Raw genomic sequence first — 22,561 nt, forward strand, 5'->3', positions numbered from 1 at the left:
TCACTGGAATATAAAATTTTCTCTTCAGGTTAAGAATCACTTCAGTTTCCATACCCTTCACTTGAATCCTCAGACTCATCTTCTAAGAGATCATGCAATACTCGAAATATTTTTTGAGTTCTCATCGTAAAATGTCAATGCACACGGTTCAGCTCAACCAACTCCAAGTGCACACAATCATGTAGATATTGTCCACTTGTATCTGAACTAATTCGTTTGTCGACCATAAAACACTGAGAGATATCTCATAACACAATAAAAAAATATGAAGTTATATTTGGAACTATGTATCGCAATATACCTAATAAAACAATAAGTTATCTTAAATTTTCCTCTCTCAAATTACAATGAGTAAAGGTTTCAATTTTTCTTTTATCTAGAAATAAGAAATATTTAATACTGCCATATTTAACTTACAAACAAAATCACTAATTTCCTATACTCTTTATAAGGCAGTCAAAATGACTGTTTCGTGATTCTAGGTATAATTGACAATAGCGCCCCTGTAAAAAGAAGCATAAACTTATTATTAATGATATCAACAAGTGGGCACTATCATATTAAAAGTCAATGAATTTCAGGGCCTTAGCGAAAATATTATAGAAGTGATACGAAATTACATTTCTTGAAGCAGTCAGAATGACTGCTTCGTGCTTCTAGTACTAGAATATGAGCAACGATGAGACAAATACTTTTAATCCTGAGAATTATGTTGAAAAATAACAAAGCACCACGTTGTTTGATGCAACCTGATTTTGTCTGTACGATGAGAAATTCATAGCAAAATATTTTCCTTCTGTAACCCTCTCATTTCATTGGTTAAATATTTGGATGCATAATGGCCATATAAGAAGACGATGTTTCCATCAGTCGTCTAAAAGTCTAAATTGAAGCAATGTGAATTATAAACGTAGCATTTATTTCTATGCACACGAGGACTTATATACTAACATCAATTACGTATTAGTTTATATTTATGTTTCTAACTGTTGCTAGACATATGTCACATACATACATGTTTTCTTGACACTACTCTTTCCTTTAGCAGCCATAAATTGTACTGTATTTTTCAAATTGTCTGAAATTGTCCTTTAATGTATAGCAGTATATTGCTATTATTTACTGATTGGACTTTTAGAACTTTCCAGTTAGCTAAACTTTACTCCTTACCTGTATGAGAAGTGCAGGAGGATCTGTCACGCAATGGGCAGCCGTAATAACGAAATTTTCGTTAATAATGCTACCACCACATAGGAATGCTTCAGAACCTCTAATCACGTTGAGTTCAACGTAATATGGCACATCACCTGAAAATTGAATGAGAAATTTATGTTTCAAAACATTGTATTATACTACAAACGCTAACTCAAAAGTAAACTTAAAGAATAACTTAGGTTTGCGATACATGTGTCAAATATGTGCTCTATAACAACAGAGTTTTTAGATATGATATGATTTTTGCATTTATTTAAAATATATTTAATTGAATAGATTCTATTCATTTCTGCGTAACTTTTAGCATTCACAATTTTTGTATGCGAAAGAAATTTCTTCAAAAATATAAAATTTCTGTTGTCTAAATTAAGATTAATCTTTCACTACTGCTGTTTTCTTCGAGAAGTAAAACAAAATATTTCTGAATTTTATTTTACTCTTTTACAAAATACATATACACGCAAATATCAGATATATTATAAAGGCCCCGATTTACAATGCCAAAATACTAAGGCACGAGCAACTAAACTATTTAAATATGTTTATGTAGATTTCCGAAAGGGGAATGGAAAGAAGAGTGACACTCGTCAATATCAGAAGCATTATAAGTAACAAATTAGGTTAGTTCTAGGAAAGGTTTTGACTAATATGATTTATCATGATGTTTAACTAACACAATCATCTAACGGAGTGCGCTTTGGTTCATATATATTTGTTGGTTTTATTCATATTTTGGTTCATATATAACAACAGGCATTCTCAATTCCATATTTGAAATTTTGACTTTACCTGTATATGTTGATCATTCTCAAATGACCCATCTTGTTCCTTCGTATTCCAAACGAAAAAATCATTATCATCAGATCCACTTCTTTAAAATATATATTATAATCCTCCATTCATCATAATATCTTTATAATCAGAAAAAATACTGGTAATAGTCTAAACAGAAATACTCTCTCATCAAATATTCTCCATCATTTAATTCCTACCCATCCAGTTTTACCATAATTATTTGTAGACGTATTTACTGAAGTTGAACTTAAACTAGAATGGTCTTTAGTATCTAATATTTCTCCATGCTTACTGATTCGTATTTGACGAAACAAATATGGAAATAAATTATTAAAGAGTTTAATATTTTTCTTACAACTGAAAGCTTCTCCCCTAGTTTCAAAACTTACATACATATCAGCATAATAAAAACGAATAAAACCTACACCAACATCAATATTAAACTCAAAAGATGTGTTTGGCTTATTTAAATTCTCGATTTTTTCTATTAGCTTTCAAAGATTGTAATTCATATGACTATTTTATATATATTTACTACAAAGAAATATTTTGTGGATTTAACTCCATGCAACAAATTAAGAAATTAAATGTAATTTCTTTAAACAAATATATTTCTACTTAATTAGTTATAATATCTAAAAAACTATATCCATCTGTAAACAGTTTTTACACCCCAATACATAAATGTCCACAAATTACATCACTAAAATGTTGTATACATGCAGAAGTGTATGCGATAATGTTACAAAGTGGTACTTTATAAGAGGCATTGGTTGATAATGTCCGAATGAATAAAATGCATATTTCTTTATTTGTTTCTTCTAGTAATAAATCCATGCGTTCATACACTGTATTCTCAGATGTATGAAAATTAACACCACCACATTCAGATTTCTTTGTTTGTTTAGTTAATTCTTCACTCATAAATACATTTGTAGAGGTTTTAATGTTTAACTTTGTGACGAGTTGTGTAAATTCAAAGTTACTTAAGGGTTGGATTTCATGTTTACCGATTTTGGATTTCCGGTTTTCGGAACCTCACAATCTTGCCATTTCCCACTGCTGAGTTATGTATCTTTTTTCTTCTAATTATTCTTATTACTTTTGTATCATATTCCGCCTTTGCGATTCCGGCAACTTCACAAGTGGCGATATCTAGAACTTCTATTATAGGTAGAATAGTTTAAAAGTAAACATAAAACCTTTATAATAAATTTATGATTTGTTTAATTTTTTGTTTATTTTATTAATTGGAGCTACAGAAAGTGATAAACACATACTTTGACCTTTGCTTATTTTTGCTTCTTTTTCTTTGATTTCTATGTTCGTTATAATGTGATCAATATTTGATATTTTCACTTCTTCATTAGTACTTAAATATGTAAAATCTCTGAATTTCAATCTTATTATATTATAAAATTAAAATCATTTTATCGTAAGAAATCCACACAAATTATACAAAATTTACAAAGAAATCTAAATTCCTCATACACGTGAACCAAACCTTACTTTTGTATTCATCGCTAATGCAGGTCTTAAAGCTAGTAAAAGTTCTGTTATCTAGTTTGCGTCTTTAGAAAAAGCTCCTTTGCCAGTATAATTTTCTAATTCTTTGTTTGTAATATGTCTAGATCCTGTATCTCTGTTTTATCTTGTGGTATATATTGTTTTCTACAAGCCTCATCCAATGGAGTTTTACTTTTATCTCCTCTTTCTAATCTGTCTGGTAGATTTGTTCATGGCAGTTTATCTTCAAGTTTCCCTAAAGCTGAACTGTATCTTAATGGATCATCAGAGTCGGTCCGCTCCTCACCACCACACCCGTTCGGTCTCTAAAACGGCTCCATGTTATACTGACCATTCATATCTATATTTTTGCAAAGTTAGGAGAGCACACTTACGTATTCGATTTTACCGTTGCCTGAGTTCACCTTAAACCTTTGACCAATAGAGAGTTTAGATTAGACTCTATGGAGTTTCCTGCAAGAAAGTGTGTATTATCATGCTCTTTTAAAACATGACAGGGCTGCAAAGTTGGCTCAGTATGAACATCCTGGAATACGAATCTCAAATGGAAGTTTTTAAAAGTCAAATCACTTTGTAATTCTTTACCTTATTTCTCTTCTTCTCAAAATTTTAATGGTAGTATATTTAAAATCTTTATCAAATAACACATTTCCTTTAGGTCATTAGGATTAAATTGTGAGAGTTTGGAATTAGTCATATCCATAATACCTACTTACTCTTTACATAAAGTATTATTTATAAATGAAATAATATAACATTCATCTATATACAGTCTTTTGGAAATTCGTTATATACTATTATTCCTTCTCCAGACTTTGGTGTTTTCTTTCTTGTTGGTGTTGGAGCAAGAGTTGGTTTTATATATTGATCCCATATGGATTTGATACTTTCTTAATATTTTCACCTCTATTAGGTGTTTGTTTTCTTGTATTTCGATCATTGTTGTGAAATGGAACATTAGAATGGATTACTATTTTCGTATTTTTTTCTACATTATTATCATTATACTCATAGTTTAATTCCCATATATGTTCTGTTCCTGTATAATGTCGATTATTAATGATCAAATCTTCACCATTGAACTTATCCTCAGTAAATCCTATAATTTTATTCTCCCTTCTTCCTTACATGCATTTATTCCAAAAGTCTTACCATCTCTTGTTGCTTAATACTTTGTAACAATTTAGAAAAACGTATTTCTTTAGCAATTGGCTGTACTTCTACTATACATTTAATTTGTTTTCAGATATGTTATGTTGCTTCAGTTATAGGTGTATCACTTTCCATTATAGGGCTATCGTACAGAGATGGTGTGTCTAAGAAGCTTGGGTCTTCTTTGCAAATTTTATGTACAACTGAAACTAAGTCTTATATTAGATATTTTTCTGCTACTTTCATATATCTTGTTCTAAATCTTTAAATGCATCGATAATAGGCTGATCTTGTTCTTTATATTTCTTTTACGTTCTTCGATTCGCCCGCTTAACAATCATTAACGTCGTCTTAGCACATCTACTCCTTCCTACTATTAAACATCTTATATCATCAGGTAATAACATATCATTATTCTTTTTATTCGTTAACCTTACTCTAATGTCCCAATTGTTCATTTTATTATATAATAAATGAAAGTTTTTTTTAAATTTAAATGATTATTAACTTGTACTAAGCATGCCTCTGCACTATTCCTTTGAAATCAATTTGGAAATTGCTCTTACAGGACTTTGCACAGCAAACATTAGAGGCAAAATAATAAATTAACAACATAAACTATAATTAGTCCGATAGACTATCTACCTACTTCAAACAAATCATAATTACACATCGGTTGACATCATTTGATAGATTTGGATATATTCAATCATTTTAGCTATATTTCAGTAGGATAGGATACAGAGTTAAATGTAGTGAAAATAGAAAGAAAAGTTAAAATATGGGGTAATTGTAATTCAATAACCTTGGAAACTATGAATAGTGTTTTAGCTTTTATCGAGAAACATTTATTTCTTTCGGAACGGAAAATGTTAGAAATGAGTCATCATACTTTCATCCATTTCATACTATAAATAATCAGTCTGATTTACCAGGAAGCATGATTTTGGAGACCAAATCACGTATAACCTAAAGAAAAGATTGTCTTCTAATACATCACAATAAGTTAAACAGTATCAACGTTTCAATTCAAGATGAGAATGATTATTTAATTCATTTTCTTGGAGCCCGTTACAGTGCACTTCTTGCTGGGATATTATAAGAATTGTATATATTATAAATGTGAATATCTTTGGTAATATTAAAAGTAGCAAAAGTCATTCTTCAAACATTAGTGAAGTACAATTAAAGCTATTAAAAATTAGAGTGATATAACTAAAGGGTTTTAAAATAAATAATAGAACATGGATTGAATTTTAAAAATACAAACTTGTTAATACGGCTAATGCAATTGATCAAGAAGATGTAGTAACTTTAGAACAACTCGAGGTAATATATAGTAATGTTAATAATATATTAGAAACTATAGAAACAAATTTGAAGATATGTTAAATAATGCAAGAAACATACTTAAAAAGAGTAGTATTGATACTGGGATACTCGCTACAAAACAAGACTTCCAAAGGATGAAGAAAAAGAGTTTGAAATTAATTATGCAGAAAGAAACTATAAACTAGTTATGTTGATTCAGAACGAAATATTTTTAAAATCCAATGTTTGGAATACTTAATTTATCGAATGGTTATATTTATTTTTAGGAAAAAATTATGCATATAGTAAGTCCAGACAGATATTTTATAATTATATTTTTAAACAGTACTTCAGTAGAAACTTTACATTTAGTCGTCAAAAAGCATGACGAAATTACATTCCAAGCAGTTTAAAAATTATCTATTGTAAAATGAGAATTATTATTTGTTATTAGAAAGACAATTTTACTAATTTTTACATGAAATAATTAGTAATGATGATGTATGATATTAATTGAAAGAAATCAACAGATATGAAGAAAGATACAATTAATAAAGAACAGACAAAGAATGGAAGATATATGAAGAAAGGTGTGAATGTGATGTAGCTATTAATTATAGAACAGAAATCATAGAAAATGAAAAATGTCTAGAAGAAAATACAGGTATATAGGTCTAAAGATAAAGAGATTACATTATAGAAGAAATTAAGAAGCCAGCAAGACTGACTAAATATTATTATAAAAAGTATAGATGATCTTTGTTAAGCTGATCTTACAGAAATGGATAGTGGAGTATTAAAAGATGTTTCTAGATTGAATAAACAATATAAGTATTTAATAGCAATAACTGATGAGTTTTCTAAAAAATGAGTTTGCTGCTCCTGTTAATGATAAGAGCGGTAAGAATGCTACACAAGCGTTGTAATGAGTATCAGAAATGAGAAAACCTAATAGTTTACAAACCGATATAGGTAAATAATTTTATAACGAAGTTTCTAAAGTTGTTGAACGAATATAATATCAATCATCACTAAACACCTTGTTTTGAAAAGGTACTCATCGTAGAACACTTTAATACAACTCTTAAGCAAAATATATGGAAAAAGTTTACTACGAAAGGAAGTTATAAATACATTGATATAGTAAAAGAATTGTTTGGTAAGTATAATAATAATGTAGCTAGAACAATTGGTATAAAGTTTGAGAAGTTAATAAGAGAAATTAGCAAATAATATTAAGGAAAGTGTATAGGAAAGAAAGTTAGCGTGTTTAACCTAAATACATAATTGGTGATTGTTAGATAAGTAAATCTAAAGGTTTGTTTGATATACACCTAACTGGCTAAGACATTTATTTGTCATTTAGTCCACCAAGACACACCATAAAAATGCATAAATAATCTTTTCAAAGAAGGTTCCATGAACAGGAATTATTAAAACCTAAATATAATGATGTGTATATTGTTGAAAATGTTTTACGAAAGAAGGTAATAATGTACATCCTAAATGGCTAGGGTTTGATGATTTGCATAATAGCTGTATAGAGGGAGATAATGGTATTGTGTAGATCTAATTTACGTTTAACTTTTTATGGATATTACTCATACAAGTTTTAGGAAAAAAGTGTTTGTAAGGTATGGAAGGAACTACCATTGATCATTGGCAATCTCAAGAATTAATCGATTATGTTTCAAAATCGTATTCCGGTCATAGAGGTCATCTCATAAAATTTTTATATTAAAAGATGAAATTTCTTTTTTTATATTTCTATAATAAATAGTATGAACGGAAATACTGGAGTAGAATTAAGAAAATTATGTAAGGAAAAGGGAATGAAAGAATATTTCCGACTAGGGATAGAAGAATTTAATGGCAATATCAAAGAACATCAAGCTGAAAAATTGAAAACCGAATGTAAAGATATTATGAAAGACATGTTTAGTAAATTAGGTCCTAAATATACAGTAGAATATTTTGTAAACTCTATGTGAAGATATGTTGTTATTGAAGTGCTTAATGAAACAAACATTGAAGAGTGGAAACATATATCTAAATTAAAGAATACTTTTGAAAACTTTATTACTCAAAACAAACTAAATTGGGGACGCATTTCATATCAATGTACACTTACAATTTCCTTTGCTAAACGTTTTAATAATTATATAAATTGGGAAGCTAAGTCGTGTAATATATGTTTAATTTTTTGTTATCATAAAAAGGAAATATAAACTAAATTGGTAAATATGAGAAAAAAATAAGATTTGTTTAAAGCAATATTTTCACATTCCTCAATCGTTTGTGTAAGATCACATATCAATTGCTCGGAATATACGTTTGAACACTGAAGGTATGTGTACTGATTTCCGTAATCAGTTTAATGGTTTATATAAATTGAATATTATGTCTTGTATAAGTAATTCATTTAAGACCTCATTTTTGAACGCGTTTGAAGACAAACTAAATTGCGGTCTGGTTTCAAGATATTAAAGATTTAAAAGATATATAACTGACAAACTGCGTAAATGAGTTTAATGTTTTAATAAAGTGAAGGTCTATTACAAGTTTGTGGGATGTCTCTTGGTTGAGAAATACCAGTATAATATTATTTGATCAACCGTTAGATTGCATTATAAGAGCGAATAATTCATTCTTGAATATAAAAGTAAAGATGTAAACTTAATTTAGCTAATATACTGTGAGAATAGAAAGTTTTCTGAAGACTTCGTAATGAAAATTGAAGACAAAATAGATTTATTCAGGTTTCAAAAAGCGAATAAACATTTAAGTAAATCTTTTAGAAATAAATTAATATTAATAGCAAGCGGTTTACAATCGGTAGAGAGTAAACGGAATGTTCGATATATAGAGAGTCAAAATCTAAAATGTATAAAACTAGGTGTAATCATATGTTTTGTTATGTGTATGGTTTACTGGTTAAGAGGAATTAATTCTTGTGTTTTATGTAAAAACATGTCATGAGAATATAGTGATTATAGTAAAATAGATATTCTTAATATGTTAGAAGAATATAATGAAATAGTAGGAGCATATATCGATAAGGACATACGAAGCCCTTATTTGATGTAGTAGATTCATATTATTGAATAAAGGGAAAACGGAAATATATTACATAATTTTTAGTTTTGATGAACTTTCCCCTTAACTTGGAATTTCTAATATAACAGCCAATAAACATAAAGAATTTGTCAGGTCGTATGAATAGTATCTGTTCTATTAGTGTTAAAAATGAAATCAGATCAAATATTACTAGGGGAAAACAAGAAGATGATGTTTTTAGTTAATTATACTGTAGTAGAACTTAGGAAAATATGTACTCAGAAGGGGATAAGATGTTACTTCCGATTAAGAAAAGCGGAACTTATTTATCACATTAAAACTATGAGTATGTAGAAAACGGATTAAGATTAACCCAAATATTCCTATTTACTCAGAGTGTATTCTCCAGAAATAAAGTTCCGCAAGAATTATCAAAATTAAAATCAAGCACATACGAAAAATAATTCCATTTAAAGAAAATATAATTGATGAATCAAAGATAAAACAGAATGACAATCACTAGATTTAAAACTTGAAAATGTAGTATTTAATATGAAATTAGAAACATGGAAATTGAAAACTGATTAGAAAGAACCGGATCCTCTCGAACAATATGGTACTTCAACATCAAAAGCTTTAACAGTGAAACTAAATATAAGTTAACTAACTATTGTAGTTAATTAACATTAATTAGTTACATAAGTTTAGTTAACTATATGTTAATATAACTCAATTATTATCTTTAGTTATATAATAACTATATAACTAAATATAATTACAAAAACACGGCCCTTTAATAGTCAATATTTTAATAAACTATCAATATAAGGAAACCAAAGAAATTCAGAACTTTTATTTTAACGCTAATAACTTACATGTATACGAATCAACGAACCAAAAAGTCATAACTAACGCTAAAGACACATTAACAACAAGAATGGATGAGTTCCAAGCTAGAGGTTCCGGGTAGCCTCTTATGAATATAAAGTACCTAGAATTAGCACTTAATAAATATCCACTATACAGAAGACCACCATACATAGAACTACCAGGTGAAATTAACAAGAAGAAAGCTGTAATTAATATTCAAAACAAAGATAGAAAATTCTTATACTTATATGTAGAGTTTTGTAATCTTGAAATTTTTATAGTGTGCGAGTACGACAAAGGCATAAACTATTGAAAAAGTTAGAGAAAGAATTAAACACATTTATTTTTCAGTAAATCTATGTGACATCCACAAATTGAAAAAATACGCGACATATCCATTAACTTTTATACATACAACGAAAAAATATATGGAGTCATTTTATATCACTCAAAAAAGACATCCACGTAAATTTATTATATATAAAGAATAAAATAAAGCACATTAGTGCGGTATTAAAGTCTTGAGTAGATTAGTTAGTAGTCAAATAACTAAGAACAAAACTCGAAAATTCCTATGTGATTGATGTTACATTTTTTTCTCACAAGATGCATTATACAATCAAAGAAAATTTCATTTACTCCCAGATTGCTAAAATAGAAATGACAGAAGAAGATGGTTACTGTATAAAATTATGAGTTGCGAAGACTGTTATCCAGAAAAGGAATCATGTACGAAAATAATATCAACAGCTTAAGCCACCAGGATTCTGTTATTTTCTTGTAAAAAGAGACTTAACTAAAACCGATACTGAGGTGTATAGAGATAAAGATACAACAAACAAATTCATAAATATATTAAAGAACGAAGTCAAGCAAATATCATCCATATATTAACAAAATAACGAATTACCTTTAACACGTAAACAGAAGAAAGAATTAATCAATTCTGAGCGCTGCTCTTATTGTAAAGAAGAATATACTAAGTAACACTTCCCAAGTGTAACACTCCGATTTTGATAATATTTCGTAGGTAGATATAACACATAAAGTAAACGCACAGGAGTTTTTTGTGGAAAGATAGTTTTAGGGGGCAAAGATCTCCACTCAAAATTTTGGAAGTTGGGTCCGAAAGACAAGAACAAGTGAACGGAAATTAAAGAATTTGTGCGCAGATATTGTAGACGTAAAATAGTGGAATACGTGTTTCTGAAAAAAAAAAACGGTTGGGTGAGCACCGCCTCCTTCGAACCTTTGATAACGAAATAACAAAAGTTCCCATAATAGTATGTTAGGTATGTGTGAAGGACGTGGAGAATTGAAGCGAAACTTTGTTTAGGGACAATACACAAAAAGTAAGGGATTACATGTTGTTTGGTTTGCGGTGGAAAAGTGTGTAGAGGCCAAGGCCCTCTCCAAAGAAAATGCTGTTTCGTAAATGCAGATTAGCGTCGTGTTCCTGTAGAAGAACTATGTCTAAAAACCGCAGAATAAATGTCTTCCACAAGCAAAATCCATAAAGGTCTAATGGTTGTATTCTTCGAGTTAGCCCCTTTGGTTTTTTGAGTAGCGTTATATTTTGAATAGCGGTATATTGAGTAGCTGATATCAAAGCCTGTATAGCACAGCTGTGAGTCTTTGAAGACACAGACTGTACAATTACGTCCACTTTGTTTGGTTAGTTGCACAGCAAAACTACGACCACTATGCATCTCTAACTGGAAACCGCTCAGGTGAGAAATAAATATATTGAAAATCCCTACTTCTACTAGGTTTTATTTCACTGTTTCAATGAAAGCATCACTTTGTACTTGTTCGTCCACTTTGATTTGAGCACTGGTACTGATTTTCGTTACTTATTTCTTCACTTTTTGCGACACAATATGATGCGCCTTCTTAAAGTTCCATAAAGATTTCCTGGGTGCTTTAAATGAACGAAAGGGAAGCGACTTGTCAAAATGGACATCCCATCTTTGTATATCTATATCATGAACCGGCATATTTGCTTGCAATGCATCCTGCATTGTTTCGTACACAAACGTCGATATTTGCCTCAGTGTTTCTCGCCCTGTGGCAGCGATGTGATTGGTTCCGTTACGTCTCCGGAATTAGGCATTCGCAGGCTGCAGCAACAGGTACAAACAGGGACGGATTTTAAGGAAAGAGTTTTTTTGCCACTCTTCCAGTAGTCAACCGCCTTCTTTTATAATACATCGTAAGGTGGTAATCTTCACTTCCATACCACTTACCACTGGCATTATCTTCATCACTAGAGTCCTCACTTTCACTTGGTTCGAGGAAGTTATTGCCTTTCGATAAAACTAATGTTGTATTGTCGGTATGTTGAACGACCCATCATCAGCTCGTTCTACAATGTCTAGTATAAAAACCTGCGACTTGTCGCTCGACGTCATTGACTTCAGTTTTTTGTACGTTACAGAATACTTCGATATCGAAGTACATACCTAAAAGTTTAATTGTATGGTTTGGATTGACATACACCATCACTACCAGAACTTATAGACAACAACTAACAAAATGCAGACTTTTGTGAATAATGTTTCATAGTGTAAGATTCACGTATATTTATATCATTCACACTTTCAAGAGGTCAAGTATCTATTATGTCAGAATTGATAACAAAGCACAAACACATGAAGTGTTTCAGATAACCGTGGTATTTGAAACATCTTGAAGTATAGCACTTTATCTATATTGCAACTTATTTTCAATAACTTGATAGCAGTAAATAGAAAATCACAAGCACATTATACAAACTATTCTAATGAGGGCCCGGAAACACGCATTAGAAAGATAAACACCTAAAAGTGTGTTCTTAAATAATGGCTTACTTATTCCTTCTTGACAAAAATTTACAGATATACACAATTCTCGTAATTGTACAAAATTTAAAGACTTCAGAGAACAGTAACGTTGGATCAACTTATATGTTCATGTCATTAGTCGAACGTCAGTCAGGCTTCTTGGAACGACTCGATTTACATTTGCTGGTTATTCGTTTGTTTGTATCACGGTAGAAGACGCAATGATCAGTCTATGAAATTGAAATTGGCAGGGTAGAAGCGAGACACACTTCAAAATCACTGTATTTATTCCCACTTTCAGGACATCTATCTTTTTTAAAAAAGTTTACTATTATAACACTAGTTGTTTCTCAGGTGTAGAGTGTTTTCTAGAACACCTGGGGGTGCCTATAACCCTAAAAATGTTTATCCGCATAAACGAACACACGTGTCTATTTATTTTCTGTTTACTGTTGATGTGTCAAATTAGAAACAAATCGAATGAGGACACTTAGGAAACACGGATTGCCTTATTTTAAATATACACTATCTACAAAAAATTCCATTCGCTCCTGTCTATGCCTTCCTGCGCTTCTATGGTAATATTTACTTTTGTAGAGGAGTCTTGACCCAAACACCGTTTCTCCGCACAAACTATAAACATATAACAGTTAGTTGTCCCTACTTGGAAGGTTCGTTACAATTTTCAATATCCTTTAGGCACTTTTGACATATATTTATTCGCACTTAAGATATTTCATAATGAAAGGTTTGGAAGAGTCTGTGCCCCATTCAACTGTTTTTTCGAAAAATTCAAAGGACCTGATTCTTTATTTTATGCCCACAATATCTGTGTAAAATTTCGTTCACTTCCGTGCACTTGTAATTCGCATTGAGGTCAACTTTCAATATTTTGAATGGGGATTTCTTCCCCTAAAATCTTTTTGCACAGAAAAAAAGACACGTGCCCTTAATTTTTCTGTACTGTCCCTGCATAAAGCTTCGTTAGAATTCTTCACGAGCATTAGATACATCTGACAAACTGTTATTAGTACCTTTGGTACTTCGTTGTTAAAGGCTTGGAGAAGTAAGTGCCCCACCCAACCGTTTCTTTCAGGAAAATATGAAACAAATATTCCGTCATTTTACGTCTAGAATCTCTGTGAATAATTTCGTGCACTTCGGTCCACATTTAGTTTGCCTTTCGCCGTCAACTCTCAAACTTTTGGATGTGACTTTTGCCCCTACACCGTTTTTCAAAAAAAAAAAAAACCTTTAATTAATTTTTGGCGTATTGTCTGTATACAATGTTTCGTTGGGATTCTTCATGTCCTTTAGGTACTTCAGACATACTGTTATTAGCACTTTCTTTTGATGTTTCGTACTAAAAATTTGGAAGGTCCGTGAGGCATCCAACTGTTGTTCCCAGGAAAATTTGAAACACGTATTACCTCATTTTATGTCTACAACATATGTGCACAATTTCGTTCATTTCGGTCCACTTGTTTTTGACTTTCGGACGTCAAATTCTAAATTTTGGATGGGTGGTTTACCATAATACCGTTTTTTCTGCCAAAAATAAGAAAGCAGTATTCTTTTATTTTTGCGTATTGTTCCTACAAAAACTTTCGTTGCAATATTTGTGTCCTTTGCACACATTGAGTTACTGTTATTAACATTTTTCGTTTATTTTATCGAGCTAAAAACTTTTATCGAAATCAGTGTGTTACACTTGTGAAGTGTTACTTGTGACGAAAACCATAAAGTTAAACATATAACTGGTGGGTTTGTAGCTGTATCATGTAAAAATTGTAATTTAAAAGTTAAAGTGCATAAATTTTGTGCGGGTGATTGATTATACGTAACTTAATGAGATATGATTCTCACTTGTTTTTAAGAAAGCTAGGATGTAATAAAGCAAAATAGAGTTACATATAATAACGATCAACGATATATATCGTTCAATAAAAAGTTGGAACCATCAAGTTAAAATTTATAGATTCATTTAGACTTTTAGCATGTAGTTTTTACATATTATCATCAAACCTAAAAAGAAGATAAATGATTCATACACAACATTCTATCCTGATCAAGAATAATTCAAGCATGAAATTAGAAGATGTGTTTATCCGTATGATTATGTTTATGATTCAATTAAGTGTATACAATAAAATTACTACCAGAAAAAGCATTCTTCAGCAAGCTTACTCTCACACATATTAGTGATGAAGACTATGCGCATGTAAAGAAAATCTGAGATACATTTTAAGTTAATAATCTCTGCAATACCCTTATTAATATCTAAAACTGAAGTATTGTTGTTATCAAATGTATTTAAAAGTTTTAAAGAAACATGTCTTAATGCTCATGGTTTACATCCAACTTGATATATGACAACACCAGGATTAGTTTAGGATGATCTGTTAAAGTTGAAAAATATAAAACTTAAATTATTATCAGATTATGATATGGTCTTGATAATAGAAAAATTCATTAGGAGTGGAATTAGTCAATGCTCCAAAAGATACGTAAAAGCAAATAATAAATATATGGAAGATTACGATGAGAAAGAGGAAGATTCTTACATTGTGTACTTAGACGCCAACAATTTGTACGGATGGGCTATGAATCAATATCTACCGCATAAGCAAGCTAAATTATTAAATGAGGACGAAATGGAACAAATAGATTTTACAAATATATTCGATAATTCCTATATTGGTTATACATTAGAAGTAGATCTTGAATATCCAAAAGAGGTACATGATTATCAGAAAGATTATCCATAGCTCCTCAAATTTTGTATCCACCGTGACAAAACATCTAATGCTATTAACAACCCTATGTCAAAAAGAAAAATATGTGATTCACAGCCAAAATTAATGGATGTCACTTGAATTAAAATTAAATAAACTAATAAATAATGAACGGGAGCAATCCGATTGGATAAAGACTTACGTAGATTTAAGCACACAAATAAAACCTGCAACAACAAATGATTTTGTGAAAGACTTCTATTACCTGATGAATAACAGTGTACTCGGGAAATTATATGAAATATGAGAAAAAAATGTAAACCTGTTCAAATAGAATGTGATCTATCAAGAGCACAAAAATAATTGCTCAACCAAATTTTAAAAATAGAATTGTTTATACAAGAATCTATGTGCAAGAATATTGAATAAAACCATATGAACCTTTAATATACCGATATATGTTGGAACGAGTATACTAGACCTATGAAAATATGTAATGTACGACTGGAATTGTAATGTGATGAATCCAACAGATAATTATAAAATAAAAATATGTTAAATAGATAAAGATCGTTACATTTACCATATTCAAGCAAAAGATGTGTACGAGGAAATAATGAATTATATGACTGCTTTTATACAAGAGAATATCCGGAAAATAATAGATAAAATATACCACAGATAAACAGATAATAATTGGTAAAATAAAAGATTATTTTGATATTACAGTACAATTATAGAATAAGTTGTTGGTTTATGATCGATAATGTACTCAATTAACGCACCTGAAATAGATGTAACAGAGAAAGTCTTTAAAAGAAAGTTCCATTAAGAAAAATGTTATAAAAGAGCGAAAGATGTTAAGAAAGTGTTGTAGATAGAGAATTGATATTTCAAGAATATCAAGATTGCTCAATCGTATGGAATAGTATAAGGAGATGGATTTAATTAGAAGTTATAAGCGCGATATATTTAGCATAGAAGAAAATAATTTAGTATTAAGTTGTGTAGATGATAAGAGATGAGTTTTCAAAGATGGGATAAATACCCTACTGTGGAGCCATAGTAAGATAGAACAAAAGTAAATGTAGTTTTTGATATGTTAGTTATAATGTTTATAGTAATAATATATAAAATTCTAATTAGTTGAAATTCCTTTTCTAAATAGACTTGTGCAATGTTAAGTAAAGTAGTTTGATAAAATAGTCAGGCTACTGTGTTAGTTAAATCATCATGCTAAGTCATAGTAATCAATACTTGTCATTAAAGTAACCTAATTATTCCACTAATATATAACATGACTATATATTTATAACAAATAAAAGATAATGTATTTAACACGTAATACACGTAATAACACACAATGGAATGTTGTAGAAAACAGCATATAATAATACGTATGTGTTAAAAAGAAAGTAATTTTTGAAATTACAAGTTGCATGAAATAAGATACTGAAAATATTTGTATCAACCGAAATAAACTAGTGAAACGAAATATAGGTGCAATTGTAAACATGGGACTAAAATTCTGAATGATGGTAAAATTGGATTAATATTCAAGTCTCTAGAAAATCTGTTTTCTTTTGAGTAATATGGACGAGGTTCAATTTTATATCCTCTAAGAAGACCATAATTCAATATGAATACTTTTAGTCAATTATATGGTGCACAATCAATATTTTCCAGTAAATTTATCAGTGTTTGGAGGTGTAAACACTAAGAAAATAACGGAATACTTAACGCTTAGTGCTTATATTTTGAAAACATCTAAAATTATTCAAATATAATTTTCATTTTACAAACTGGCGTTGCTGAAATCGACGGAGAAAAATTCATTTAATGATAATCAAAGAAGTTGCAACAATGACTCCAATCTACATTTTGATGTTTATTTTGAGTGTTTCTAATCCCATTTTCAGCAATTCATCTTTTCACAGGAAAATAAATATCACCATATTTCGTGACCTAAATATAATTTTCTGAGATATATTTTATTTCTACTCAGAATCAGCATTTCTCAGCTCCTTTCACTTATATCGTCGCTGAATTCTTGTAGTAATTCCTACATTGAAAATATAAGTAATAATACACGAGAAAGAATGTTATTTAGTTATTATATCATCAAAGTTATACAAAAATGACTACATACCTAATTGAGCGTCATTTCCGTTGAATATCCTATTTCCACTGCGATGACCACTTTGTAGCCCTATCAAAGTACAGAAAAATCATATTTTTATAAAGGTCATTCTATCAAGCTTAATAATAATACATTCTGACAAGATTATTTTTCTATATACTACCCTGCAAATTTAAAATAATAAATCCAAAACTCTTAAATTTTGTGTCAAGCAAATATATACACTATACATAGTTATAGAAGTATACAATAAGTTACCTTGGATGCGTATTGCCCCAACTGTATTGCTTTCATTATTCCTGCTAAAGAAATTAGAAGTTCGGTGTCTTTGACACTGTAATATCTTTAGTTCACAACAATGAACAGCCAATTTGATATTGTGCATTTTCATAAGACATTGTAAATTTTAAACGCATAGAAAATCTAACATGATGCATTTAGAAAATATGACTGTAAGTTGGCTTGAGAAAACTGTAAACTTGGTGATGCAACAGAGTGCGTATCCAATGGGAAGTAATGGCGTTGTACGAATTTTAAGTGGTTTCGTTCATTAGTTTAATAGTTACAATCGTGAATCGATATGAATTATTTATCCTATGTACTATCTACCTTGTCTATCTATCTATTGTGTTGGTTATAATTATGCAACACATTGTGTTTTGCAATTACATTAGACCATTCCGTATATCAATACCCTGAGACGATTTCATATTCAAACAAAATAAAATGTAGTTAAATAAATGATTAAACATTTTAGTAACATGGGAATATAGGTTGGACATAAAAAGTTCAGAAATAAGAGAAGGGTATTCAATTAGAAGTGTTAGAATTTTCTACCAGGCATTCTAGTGTCGCTCGCGTATATTTTTCAGTATACATTTGAAGTTTTCAGAACGAGTTTACTGACAACCCAACATCCCAGAGAAAAGTACGCTTTAAATCTAATCACTATATAAAGAGGGGAAGATATACAAAGTGTTTCTATGTTCAAGAACAAACGTACTTCTTATATAAAACATGCAATTCATTGTCGGCGCCCTATTCTTATCATTATCGTCGTGTCAAATTCTTGACATGTTTAACTGTACAATGCTATCCCCACAGGAGAAATCTTAGCGAGTGCAACAGATGCCAATATTTAGCGTTGATAACCAAACATAATACTGCAGATTACAAATACTCCGAGTAAGAATAGAATACCTAAGAGAAAACCAGTGACATTAGTGTCGAATATTCAATTTTATGTGCTGGATTTGAATTCTGGTAGTACTGATGGCCCCTAAAACATTGTTAGTCGCTTAGCAGCACAACTCTGTTAGTCGTGGGACAACGTTGAAAAACTGAAATGTAAAAGTAACGAAAGTGTTCGATATTATATAAAATAATCATAGGTCGCGGTGTTTCAGAAACAAATAAAAACATTCGCAATGGTTTTGAGGTTCAGATTTATTTGACGCTGTCGGTTTTTAAAAATGAAGATTAAATGACACGTAAAAATGATTAAAAAATGACACTAACAAGTAACACTTCACATCGTTGCTGCCGGTCTGACGCTAAACTATACATTTTCGGAAAGCACTAGTCCTAAATAGGATAACTACACATTGCGACGGTCAGACGTTGCCGCGTTCAGGACTTATGGAGCGTCAAACATTAACATGGGGTTTATGAGAGTTACAGGAAACGAAGAAGAACACAAGGTTTGTGACGTTTGAATCGACGTTGTCTGATTGAGCACTTGTTTGCGTAAGTTAAAGGGTACAATCAATGTGCAAATCGTCGAACAGAGCATGAGAGATGCAAAGAGTGCGCTCACAGTGTGCACACTTGACGAACGGTAGTTCGCCGCACGTGAAGCACACGTCACCTTCGTCGAGGGAGTCAAAGCAGTACTCGTGCGGAGAGATCCACATTCCCGGCTCCTCGTCCAGATAGCCAGCCTTGTGGAAAGCGTACCGGATCAGGTTCTTGAATCGGGGTGCGCTGAACTGGTAGAGTGAAAACGACTGTAGTGCCAGGAATCGATCGCGATGCCAGATATCCATGACACTGTCCATGGCCAGTGTGTCGGTCACAAAGCGTACAAAGGACTTGTACTGACGGAAGAAATGCACATCTAAAGGCTGAATCTTTCCAGTGCAACCACCAGGAATCAGTCTCTTGTGCAACGCAACGTCGGCAGGCTTCAGTGCGTTCGATAGATTGTCGTCCTTGTTCAGAGTCCACGAGTCCAATAGCAAAACGATCTTCTTCCGATCATCAGGCATGCTTGGCCAGAACACTTGCTCGTAGAAGTCCTTAAGGTCGTCCCTGTTCATGTTGGACGTTTTGCCAGCAAATGATTTGATGTTCGGTGGATCTGCAGGCTTGTTTCCCGGAAACTTTCCACTTGGTTCCGACACCAGTACATACATCGGCCACAGAATCTCTCCGGCCATGGTGATCACGGGCATGATCATGTAGCTGTGGGTTGTTGCGCTCATGGATCCCACAACCGTTCGCACGACTGTTGTTCCTTTGGTACGGAGAGTGCGAGTACTCTGCAACAACTTCTTGAAGCTACTCTGATCTGCATTGGCAACCTGCGTTGGTGGGATGCTTTCGCTTGCAATGAGCTCGCGAGTCGCTAATACGAAAGCATCAGCCTGCTGCTGCAAGTCCAACTCTTTCAGTTGCCAGGTCCTGCCGACCCTGTGGGTGATTGCACGGTCCACGATGTTGTTGCGCTTCTTGAATCTGTACACCCACGACGGTGATGCCTTGAACTTGAGACTCTTGTTAGGGTCCAGTTCATTAGCTGTTTGCCTAGCCCAAATTCGCAACGTTCGATCGTGAATGATAGCAGTGTGCTGTTTCTCCGCGAACATGCCCCGAACTGCCTCATTGATCTCTGCCATCAGCGTCTTCTTGTCATCTTTGCCTTGTGTTGCCCCAAAGTGACGTAGCACGCCAATGTTCCGAATATACCTGAACTGATTCTGCAGAGTCGAGTGGGTAGCACGACCGGTCTTTGTGTTCCAAGGCCCACCTGTTTTTGGATTTACCGTCCAGTAGGCATAGGCTTTTGCCTTGTACTCGCGCCACTGCTCTGGTGTCATTTTGGAGTCTTCTGGAGGCTGATCCTGGAACTTCGGCTTCTTCACAGGAGAGGGCAGGTATTCTGACGCTGATGAGCCAGATGCGGAAGACGTATGAGACTGCTGCGATGACGAAGGCATCTCTGCATCCTCCTGCTCTTGGTCTTCCTCGTCTCCAAAATCCATGTCTCCGTCCCCCTGGTCACCATCACTGTCACCGAAGCCGAGCGTACGAATCTCTTCAACGACTTCCATCCCGCTGGTCAAAAGAGACTTGATGTGTGCCACCATCCTTTGCTCTTCCAAATTTGGATTGCGCTCATTTGTCCCGATCTCGGCCACCAGAGCCCAAACGACCACTTTCGGATCCATCTTACAACGCATACCTAAAAAACACAAAAACAACACAAATGTTAGCACAGAGTACAAATGCAAGACGAATTAGCATGAAATAATACGACTGCTACAACACAAATGTTAGCACAGAGTTCAAATGCAAGACGAATTAGCATGAAATAATACGACTGCTATGGTTACTCTCATAAACCCCATGTTAATGTTTGACGCTCCATAAGTCCTGAACGCGGCAACGTCTGACCGTCGCACTGTGTAGTTATCCTATTTAGGACTAGTGCTTTCCGAAAATGTATAGTTTAGCGTCAGACCGGCAGCAACGATGTGAAGTGTTACTTGTAAGTAGTGCAGAATCCATAGTTTTAGGGCCATTACGCTGAGCAGTAGTCCTGATAATATTTCAGATAAAACTATGTAGAAATGGTTAGACACCTGAATATTCCCACGGAATGGTAAGGAATGAAATGTTGAAATATACATTAATGTCATATGTGTTGTATTTTTGGTTGCTGAGATATTTTTTTCACTTTTGAAGTTAAAGTTCAGCCCCATTATTATCCTTAGAAAATCGATAGTGGTGACACGTAAAAATTATAGAAACCGATAGATATGTCTTACAAACCCATACCTCATGGTGTTGTTGACTGGATTAGTGAGAGTCCATATGGTAGTTAAGTCTAAGTTTAGTGGGGCGACGACGCACTAATAGCAACCATATTTGTGTGAATGAACAGTTTTTGTCAATACAAATAATCAAAACCAACCAATGTTAATATCCAATTCATAGTTTACTATATCTTTAATATTAACAGTGACACTAAAGTCTGTTCAAACGCAACAAACCCAATTAGCAATCTAAGGAGTGCGGAAGGGAGAGTATGTGAAATAATCAAAAACGTCAGATTTAGAGTCACGGGATCTTAATATTTTATTGTCATTAATTAGAAATATTTTGCATTTTACTTTTCAGTTATTCAAATATCATCGTTTATTTGTTTTTCTTTTGGTATTGGTAATTTCGTAAACAAATTTTGCGAATGATGTTAAATGAATGTAATCATTTTTATAATTCTATGTTAACACAAACACACTGCAATGGACAACGTTATGTAAGGTACCTCAAATTCAGAGTGCTGACATGACACTCAATTTTAAGAGGAATTTGTTAACTAAGATTTCTTCAGAGAAATCTCATACGCACGTGTGATTTTGACTCGAATTTTGGAGCAATGTGCTGTAATGCAAGAATGCTCGTTGTGTAAATACTTTAGTCTAATTTTCACAATGAATGGAACTGGAATGCTGTTGAATTCAGAGAATGCGAGTCGATATTACAGTAATAGTTGGTTTCAGTTATAATTCATGTCAGTTTAAATTTTAAATAAAACAATTGATAATCACGGTCTTTAGTTCATCGCAATCAGTTAGTGAGAATATCGTATTCACGAAGAAATTCAAATAGATTTTTAGTATTGATACTTGAAGAATTGTTGCACTTTGCTCAAT

General features: G+C 32.1%; 1 protein-coding gene across 1 annotated transcript in view; it reads right to left on the reverse strand.

The window, feature by feature from the left end:
• Window positions 1-21,681, reverse strand: part of LOC145661728 (trypsin-1-like) — a 60,022-nt gene extending 38,341 nt beyond the window's left edge. The window contains exons 1-3 of the mRNA XM_081727063.1: window positions 21,678-21,681; window positions 17,634-17,693; window positions 1,171-1,307 (exon numbers count right to left, since the gene is read on the reverse strand). Of these exons, the coding sequence (XP_081583189.1) occupies window positions 1,171-1,307; window positions 17,634-17,693; window positions 21,678-21,681 (201 nt within the window). The remainder of the gene's footprint in view (window positions 1-1,170; window positions 1,308-17,633; window positions 17,694-21,677) is intronic.
• Window positions 21,682-22,561: the final 880 nt, after the last annotated feature.

Source organism: Thermobia domestica, chromosome 10 (assembly GCF_964235325.1).
Source record: "Thermobia domestica chromosome 10, izTheDome1.hap1.1, whole genome shotgun sequence".
In the NCBI taxonomy this organism is placed as follows: Eukaryota; Metazoa; Arthropoda; class Insecta; order Zygentoma; family Lepismatidae; genus Thermobia; species Thermobia domestica.